The 9914-nt window shown below is 35.5% G+C and overlaps 1 protein-coding gene across 1 annotated transcript; it reads right to left on the bottom strand.

The window, feature by feature from the left end:
• Nucleotides 1–821: 821 nt before the first annotated feature.
• On the bottom strand, nt 822–9503 carry LOC111412886. The gene is made up of 17 exons (XM_023043754.1): nt 8871–9503; nt 8071–8178; nt 7854–7949; nt 7387–7479; nt 6995–7083; nt 5094–5443; nt 4833–4925; nt 4431–4539; nt 4143–4271; nt 2889–3345; nt 2681–2788; nt 2260–2528; nt 1816–2049; nt 1546–1664; nt 1368–1463; nt 1157–1262; nt 822–1069 (listed from the first exon to the last, which is right to left on the bottom strand). Exons 1-17 carry the CDS (start codon nt 9262–9264, stop codon nt 923–925), a joined length of 2997 nt encoding a protein of 998 aa, XP_022899522.1. The 5' UTR covers nt 9265–9503; the 3' UTR covers nt 822–922.
• Between the last annotated feature and the right edge of the window lie 411 nt (nt 9504–9914).

Raw genomic sequence — 9914 nt, 5'->3', positions numbered from 1 at the left:
TCTAACAAAGTAATCCATGTGGTTTGACAGAACCATTTTGATAGATTAAGATAGAAATATAATCATTTCATCATGTTCGACTCAATTAATTATGAGATATGGATATATTTCAATTTCGATGTAACTAGTCATACTATTCATCAACACCAATATGTTGACCCAATGGAGAGCCACCATCTTATCGGGTGGTCTCACCTCACTGGGTGAGGGTTGGCCACCCGATGAGGTGATGGCTCCCCATTGGGCGGTCGACCGCCCCATCAAAGTTTTTCTTATTAATAAGAGTTGCAGTTGAAGCCCCTTTCAATTCATTACTCTACCCGAGTCGAGGAATTCATTAATCAATGTTAGTTGGATAAAATGCAGGTCATAATTTTTTACCATCAAAGAGTGATGAATCCCACATTGATCATTCATCAATCTTTATATGATTTTCGATATATATGTACGATGCCGTTTTAGTTACATAAAGTAACGTCCAACGCCATCAAAGTGTGTCAGTCCTCATATGTGACCTCAAGTCAAATGACCAAATTCACTACTTTAACACTTAGACATCTTTACTAATACTAAGATGGTTATCCATGTAAAACAACCATTTTAGGTCTTTAGGACACGACAAATTAAACATTTCCTTTTGCCGCATATTTCATTGATGTATAATCCTCATGCCAAACATGCCACTGAGGTCGTTTGCAAGATGAAATCTTGTCATCTTCCTACTCTTAATTCGAGTCGCCTCTTGAGTTAAACTTAGTTGGAAAATGATATCGTGGATGAAACCTAAAAGTGAAAACTGAGATGAGTATATTTGATCGAACTAACATCAAATATTTTTAATATTTATATTGATATGCTGAGTCGACTCCAAATCTGTTAAGAGTAAGGACTTATATGGTTGTAGTCATATCTCGATACCCGGTCAGTTGTGACGTGGAGGAAGCTTTCCCTCTAAGAAGGATGAGAAGAAAGTGAGGGCACGTTCAGGCTGGTAACTTGGAACAAAATGTCCTGCTCCTCTAATAGTCACAAATGTAAAATTTTGGTATTCAACTGCATAGCCTCCAACCTTAAAAACAATGCAGAAATTGTCTCGGATGAGTTTTAGTGAGATGTAGATGAAGAAAATTGAGAAACTTAACGAGTTATTTGTTACCTCGTCTCCAGCGTACCATGGGTACCATGAAGTTTTTACTGAGGGGCCGAGTTTGTTTATCGAATACTTTGTTGTTATTACTGGCACTGCTCCGTCCGTATCTCCGCTGCAAATGCACGTTTTTAGAGATTAAGCCTTCTGTTGAATAAATTTCTTTGAATTCGGTAACTTTAAACTATTAGATGAGGTGGGAACAATTATCCGTAGTTACCTATAGAGCCAAATGCTAATGCCAGTACCCATCAGCTCCTTAATGGTAGGCAATACTGTTTCTGGCATGTCCTTCCAGTTAATGCCTACATCAAAACTGTATACAGATTGATCAACAAAAAGGAAAATTCTAAGGAAATTTTGAAATGAATCGATATTCAATATTAGAATTGTAGTACTTGCAAGATTCCCATGGTCCAGAAATTCCAGTGACATTGGCATGAAGGGCTTTCTGCACTTCAGGAGTGTTCAAGTAGCTGTAGACATAATTCTCCGAGCATGGATCGAATCCAGATATCTGTTTTTACGTTAGATAAAAGGCGATTAGATTACCATCCACAGTCGAGGAAGAGAATCTCCGTGATATTTTCCTGATTTTCGTGTTTTTGTCTGGTTTATGTTTAGTTTATATTTTTAAGGATAATGAAAAATGAGTAACTGAAGTGTACCGAAGGAATGTTTGAAGATATAGAACACAAGGGAGCATAAATGTTGTACATGAAGACGTTCCCTCTAGCCTCATCTGCTTGATCAATGTATGCATTACAGACTTCTGATATGGAAGAAAAATTGCAATTTGAGACAATTCCATCATGAAGTTCGTCTGATATGAGACCATGTGACCACAGATACTCATACGAACCTCTGAGCTCATCCTCAAAGTCGATAAATGCATTCCCAATCTGAAAAAATCATGCCACATTCATGTTAAAATTCCTTACAAAATGCTTGGCCTTTAATTGCATATCAAATCATATATGGTAAAGTATTGGATAGGAAACCGGACAGCAATTTAATTTTCTTTCTTAATACTATCCTGTCAATTCCTCCTTACCCAATGTCCATAGTATACACTGAGAAGTAATTTATGTGGGATGATAATATGCACTTACTAAAATTCCTCTTAAATTAATGACAGTCTGATTTGTCATCTTGTTGTTAAGGATTAGATCGACAAGTTGAGGCACATAATGACCAGCATAACTCTCTCCAACTATGAAGAAATCTCTGGCTTTGTACTCTGGAAATCTTTCCAACCAGTTTAGTAGAAAGGTATAAGAATCTGCTGCAGTTTGTTTGTCTCCAGTAACATAATCTGAGGACGTATTCGAGTATGAAAATCCAACACCAGCCGGCGACTCCAAGAAGAGAACATTTGCCACTGCATATCCAGGATCATGGTTTTAACACTCTTCTTTTAGGGGCGTGTTAGGTAAGGAGTATTGGACACGACTCTTATCTGTCTAATGGTCTATACCAAACATGCTTTCAAAAAGTAACTGGGCACTAATTTGAGGGCATGCTTAAACTCACCATTATTCCACGCGTATTTGTTATACGATAGAGTTTTATTATCGTTATTGACTCGAAATGGTCCAAGTTCTGTCATTGCTCCAGCTCCTAAAGACGAGCAGGCAGGTCCTGTCAAAAAACAGATAATTATTCTTCCATTCGAGATACTTATGAAAATGGAAATTGAGCAATGAGTATAACATTAATAAAAAGATCAGCAGAAACATACCTCCATTTAACCACAGGACTAGAGGCCTAGTCAAAGGCTCTTCAGACTCAACAAAATAATAGAAAAGTGCCCGGCCAGCCTTTAAATCAACAGTAACATAACCTGAATACTGAGAAAAATTTATTCCATTTGGTTGCCCCGGCAACATTAATACCCTGTCAGCATCCTTTAGGCCCTCCTGAGATCCTACATAAACTGGCAAATAATGAGTTGCAGCCTCCTCGTTCAGATAATCAACTGATCTTTTGAACCGTTGATCCGTGATAAGTTTCCGTAGGGGGTCGAATCCTCTCCCACCATAGCATTGTATCGAGGCCAGAAGGCACGAAAAAGAAATAAACAAAACAAGTGCAGTTAGCATTCTTTCAATTCCTCGGACCTGTTTTTCTCGCCACTTCTGCTGTATTATGATATTTGTATTGGTAACAATTCTTGAAAACAGCGAATTATGGCTGTTTATTTTTTAATCATATCTTACTGAAATTCAGTATTCTGTGATAGTTCTCCTTTACCAATTTCATAACAATTTTGGGACAAAGAGAACGAGTCAAGCAGAATATTGAACTTTTACGTGCTAAAAACAAAACGACGACACAAGAGATGCTTAGCAGCTTTGACAAAGATGTCCTAACAAATCAACTGGCCTGACTTTGTTAAATTATCCCCCTATAACTAACTAAATAATTGGAATTTGTTTGCTTCAACTTTGTCATTACAAAGGTGGCAGTATCTGCCCGGGCAGCTGTAGTATAGTTAAAATGAAATTCATTTATTGAACATGGAAAGATGAGGTTCACAGTTTCGTCTTATTTTTATTTTGGACAATGAACTGAACGTAAAGATAAAACAAAATTTTTGTAGTTGACTCTAAATTTATTGGAAATAATTTGTAAAGGACAGGTTCTTCATTCTTCTTTTTTAAGAGTATTCAGTATGAAAAAAAATTCTGCGTAAAAATAAAAAGTCGAAATATAAAATAAATGATGTGTTTTAGAGGGACTCTCCAGTATTGTATGTGACATTAGTTCATTAATGAGTCTTCAAAGAGAAATACAAATTTAGAATGACTAACCTCAAATTATATTTCAATCATTTGTTATACTTCGAAAAATAAGAAAACTAATAATTGATTTGATGCGCAGAATCTACACCAAATCCCTCTTATTTTCATTCAACTGCTACTAGATCAACAATTCCATAAGTTCAACTTCTGTTGCTGACATAAAAACGTTTCTTTTCAAGACAATCCCTTTAAAAAAGATCTGCAAGATATACTTTCAGTAAAGTGAAAGCTCTCTGGGGCTGAAATTGTGGAACCTGATGACCAGCGCCACGAACTGTTGCAAAAGTTAAACCATCATAAACTACTTGGTATCCACCCACCTGCATTTTATATAACTTGGCTCAGTTGAGACTAAAAATAAAAAATATACTCATTTGCCAATCGAATAAGAGAGTGTTTGGTACGAAGAACTTGATACAGTCCATCATACCAAAAATGTCAAAAAGATATAGTTAAAAAAGACATTGAAGTTTAATTACTTCATCGGTTTCATCCAACCAAGGACGCCAAGGTTTGATCACTTTAAGGTTCATAGCACCAATGGAATATCGTGTACCAGTCACCGGAACAACTGCATCCACATCGCCACTGACGAAGATGTATATTAGCATATGCGAAATCTATCCGCTACAAAAGAGGGCTCATCAAACATATTTCTCAATTCAATTGAAGCTCGAAAAGGTGAAAAGGGTTCTCCAATTAAAAAAAAAGGTGTCCCATGCCTATTCGAAACCCTTAACAGAACGAAATGACAGTGATCTATAAATATATAGTATCTATTTAGACATACTCAAATGAACCCCCACGAGAATTTTATAACCCAACGCCTGTTGCTTCTAACTGAAGAGATCTTCAGCTTTATAAATAAGAATTATGTTTACCTGTAAAGAAGTATCCTTAGACCCGAGGCCATAAGCCTCTTATATATTGGAAACATTGTTGATGGGCTGTCCTTCCAGGAATTGATCACAACACTGGGAAAAACAGAAATTTTGTCTAAATATCTAGGAACTCGATTCAAGAAATATCAAGGATAATTATATTTTTTGGGAAAAGAATTAGACAAGATTAAGAAAGAGTATTAGGTGACAGTCTAATCTAACGTATTAAACGTAGTATTCACAAAATATCAAGGTTCTTGCCTGCAAAGTTGCCAATTGTAGGACAGTTTTGTTCTGTTTGCATGAAGGGCTTTCTGTACTTGAGGAAGATTAAGATAGCTGTAAACATATTCTGATTCACAAGGATCATATCCTACATGTTTTCTCGCCGTATTTGACAGTTTGAACGAAGACGGGCATAAGGGGGCATATATATTGTAAAAGTCTATTGATCCAATTTCTGCTGCATCTAAACTTCCACATTTTGAGCTTCCTGCCTTGCAGTGCCCTGTAAGCCCTTGATACGTTTCGTCTGAAATTAATGCGTGGCTCCAAAAAAAATCAATCATGCCTTTCGTGTCTGTAGCAACATTCATTATCCCGTTTCCAATCTACAAGATTAGAAATAATATGAGCATAGACTAAATACCTTTCTAAAGTTACATGCTCTCAAGAAAGAAGATATGGAAACTTGAACTTTGTAGCATCAGCATTTATGAATGTATGACAATGCATATCTCAAAAGTCAGTGGACACGATTGCAAAATTTCGACAATTCTCCGACCCAGTTGCAGTTAATTGAGAAATCAGCGGACCTTCATGCCAATACAAAAGAGCGTGTTTTGAGGCATGGATGACAAGTATTCACTTTAAGAAACAATGTTGAGGACAATCCACCGTCTTGGGATAACATGAACATTCCTAAAGGGATGGCAGTTAATTAAGTTGAGGATGTAGGCACAAGCAACCAGATTTGTGACATGATTGTGAGCGATCTTGATGCAGAGTTTTATTAACAAGACATTTACCACGAGGCACATGGTGATGAAGATATCGCGGACGTGTTCAATAGGATACCTACGAACTATGGATATGATTTGTAAGATAAGGCCTACAGTTTCAAGTGCACCACAACGCATAAGAAGACATGCAGAACGAAGTATTCAAACTAGAATCAGTTTTAAGCCTTCTTTCTTTATTTTCTCATGTACTTCCCCCGTTGGTGGGATAAGTCTCATCATTTGTTTTGCAGCATTTTACTTTTCACTTGCTGGAGGTTAGGGCCCCCTCTTAAGTTGTTTTTGTTGGGGACTATTACCTTGGATAATAAAAGATAGCAAAACTTGGAGACAAAGATTTCACTAAAGAAATAATGCGACTTTACTATAAAATAGGAACAGTGGAGTACAAGATGAATTCTAAATAGGAGCTACATGTATCTCAAGTTTAGTCTCTCTCTTTCGATAAAAAACTGAATCTTTAATTCTCATTTAGTGCTCAATTGTTCAGCACATACTAATAGAACACATGCTATGAACAAATCCATATCCAAGCCTATTTATAGATGTTGTAAGGCGGTTTGCGTTGCTTGCCACATAACATATACAACTCTCATTTTTCTTTTTAGAAGATGAAAAATCAAATACGACTTTGACCATCTAATAAGCTTTCTCTTCTTACTTGACTTGGTAGCATTACTTGTTTGAATTTCATCTTATAGCAAATGATAATTTGACAACTACCTTATCCTCTAAGAAATAAAATTAATCTTTGTCTCCACCTCTATCAATTTTCTACTATTATTTTAATTATTACTAACCACACTAACGCAAATGGTTTTGTTTAAAAATAAATAAAAATAAAAGATAGCAGATCTGCTCTATAATACAAGAAAAACTGAGAAAATTTCAATGTACTTGTTGGCGAAAGTCAAATTTTCTAGTTCTAGAATACTAAATATAGTACAATACAATTAATTTTCAGATTAATTTCTACAGTTTGCAATTATCCTATTTAGTAGTTATATGATTACTTAATTTTAGGAATGTGCCTAGTTTGTATATAAATCTATCAATTATTAATGAAAAGGTATGACAGAATTTTCTCTATAATTTCTTTAGTATTAAAGTGATATTTCTGAAAAATAAAAATAATATGTTTACCATGATGCCCTTAAGAAGGATTTTTGAAGTTGAGTGTGCCTTCTTGTTTCTGCTGACAATTACATCTGCTAACTCGGGAATATAGTAACCTGCCACATTATTATAGAAGTTCATATCGGACATCCACTATGCAGACAGATACTTTTCTATGAAATGCCATCCCCATATTTGTGATAATGAAAAAATCATTTCAGATTTTTAATGGAGCTTTAGGTTGTTCTTGAAAAAAGAGTGAAAATATTATTCCTGGAATCGAGAGTCCAGATTATATCCACTCATTGAGAAAGTCATATGAATGTTTTATATTAAAAGTAGCTTCTTACTCTTTTCTTCTTATTTTACTCTAATTATTTCTTTTACGTAGGAAGGTGAAGTTTTTGGTTGAAAGTTACCTGCATAGCTCTCTCCGGTTATATAGAATTCCCTTGTTCTGTAATGAGGGAACCTCTTGAACCAGTTTATCAAAAATGTATACGCGTCCTCAGCTGCAACATAACAGAATATTGAACTAGGATTACAAAATTTTATCCAAGAATCGTAATATTTGGAAAAATAAGGCAACCACTTTGAGTTGATAATTGAAAAAAAAAATTCCTTGTCTAGATATTTATTCGACTAAAAATTTCAGAATATGGTCTTAGTTGAATTGAAGAAGTGAGAGCATGGTAGAGATAATTATCTAATTTTGGTGATTGCTTTCAAAATTTTATTTTATTTAACAAGTCCAAACTGGAAAACATTTCATTGATGGCTTTTTTGGTAAGTAGAGCAGACATAGCAGAGACCAGAGTATTAATAAGAAAAAGAACAAAAATTTTGTTCAGTATTATGTCGAGCCAAGTAGCAGTAGGTGTTATACCGGTTCTTCTGTCTCCTGATTGGTCATAGTCTGAGGTCGTGTTCGAGTAAGAGAATCCAACGCCTGCAGGCGACTCCAGAAACAATGTATTTGCAACTGCATCACATACATGAAAGTATAAACTCCATTCAAGTTAATTTAGCCTGTACCATTACTTGGCAGCTTGCGCACACAAAGTAATAAGATGAAAGTACTTTCAAATCTTATATGTATATACCTTCATTCCATGCAAATTTTCTTTTATAAAGTGTTTTACCATCAGGATTGACCCCAAAAGGTCCAAGTTCAGTCATTGCTCCCATTCCAAGTGATGAACAACCAGGTCCTGTGCATAAGGTTAACAACTTATATCATGTATTCAAGAAAAACATTTAACAATGGCATGTTTTGGAGGGCAGATCAATCAACAAAGGATTAAGAAAGAAAAATGAACAAAAATCTTATTTGTTTCCATGTGATGCACTGTTAATACTGTTTACCAACTACCATGTACGCCCTAATTTTTTTGACCAATTGGTATCATGATTTTATCTCAAGTCTCTATTAAGGGGAAGGTCATGTGTTCGAATTTTGGAGACGAGATAGAAATTCGTGAGGGGTAAGCGGGTAAGTGTTCACCCAAAGCGGATAGTACGTAAGTTAACAGTTTAACATAGGGATAGATCGTTAAAAAAAATGATAAATTGAGAATTGACAAACAAAAGAACAAGTTAAACATGACGTGTTCGGTTAATTACACTTTAATTTGTGGAACTGTGAATCTAGTTTAGTTAGTTGCAAAAGAGTAATACTTTCATGTTGTGACACTTAAATAGAGAATCAACATTACACTCATCTAAAATGTTAAACTCTTGGCACGAGACAAACTTATTTGTAATCCATTTTCAACATGCCTTATCACCTGAAGACTATATTCATTTTTTTTCTTTACCACAGTCTCGACACGTGAATGATACATGCTCAATGTGGATGTGGGTGCGGGTGCGAGCGTGGGTGTTAGAGGGAGAGAGTTTTCACCTCCATTGAGCCACAAAATAAGTGGTTTAGAAGAAGGATCCTCAGCAGCCTCTGCAAAGTAATAGAAAAGGCTTCTCCCTTTCTTCTCATCGACATTAACATATCCTGCATATTGCTTAAATGTAACCCCTAATGGCTGTCCAGGAAGTCCACCTTTTATCATATCATATTCCATATTTCCTACATCAGAAACCATTCTCTCAGAACCATTAACACTCATTTCTGTCCATTTCTCATCTGGTGCTATGCCTCGAGAGTCCACTTTCAACCTCCGCAAGGCCATGAGCGAACTGGCTTGATCAGTTCCCAAGCCATGGGTAAGTGCAGGAAGCACTATAATGAGAAAAATGGATAGGCAGAGGTTTGTAGGGAAAAATGCATGTCGTCCTTCCATAGTATTGGATTTCTGTGTATCTCAAGTACAGTAGGGCAGGTTTATATAGGCCTTCTACATTTTCCACTTCTCAGGTAAGGTAGACTTCTAGGAAGGAAGCTTCGTGCGGTTTGTCGTGTGAGCAGGAAATATTTTCTTGCCTCTAATTTCAAAAAATCCCTTTCAAATATTTGGTATTTTCCTTTTCACATGACTCACCATGGATAATGATTGATAATGAACGTATCAAGTCCCTGCAAGACTTGGAATTTAATCCAAACGTTCATGAAGGTTTTATAATTCAATAAAGAAAGTTATCATATCATGTCCAATAGAATAGTTGATCGGAGCTTGATTTTTGTGGATTGATTGCTTTCCACCCTGTCAAGTTCACAAAAGAAAAACATATACATTTGTTGGAGAAAGATGCCAATTAGAAACAACTCATTCTCCACCTTGTCTCTTTGCTTTAATTATTTAAAATCGATTATATTTCTTAATTTATTTATACTCATATTTTTAACTAGAAATAGACACATGTGGTGTGGGTGTTTTTTTTTTTTTTTTTTTTTTTTTTTTTTTTTTGGATGAAGGTGGTGAGATTTGAATCAAGAAATACTATTTCTTCTTGTGATATCTTGTCCGATAGCTTAAACATTTAAAAGTGAAAA

This window comes from Olea europaea, chromosome 16 (assembly GCF_002742605.1).
Source record: "Olea europaea var. sylvestris chromosome 16, O_europaea_v1, whole genome shotgun sequence".
Classification (NCBI taxonomy): Eukaryota; Viridiplantae; Streptophyta; class Magnoliopsida; order Lamiales; family Oleaceae; genus Olea; species Olea europaea.
Note: the sequence above shows the minus strand (reverse complement) of the source record. Positions and strands in the feature narration are given on the sequence as shown.

Excerpts from the sequence above, each read along its gene's own strand:
- LOC111412886 (XM_023043754.1), bottom strand. The coding sequence starts at position 9,264 with ATGGAAGGACGACATGCATTTTTCCCTACAAACCTCTGCCTATCCATT. Across the intron at positions 5,444-6,994 it reads TCCTTCTTAAGGGCATCATG|ATTGGAAACGGGATAATGAA; the intron begins GTAAACATATTA and ends CTAATCTTGTAG. Across the intron at positions 1,070-1,156 it reads CATGGTACGCTGGAGACGAG|GTTGGAGGCTATGCAGTTGA; the intron begins GTAACAAATAAC and ends ATTGTTTTTAAG.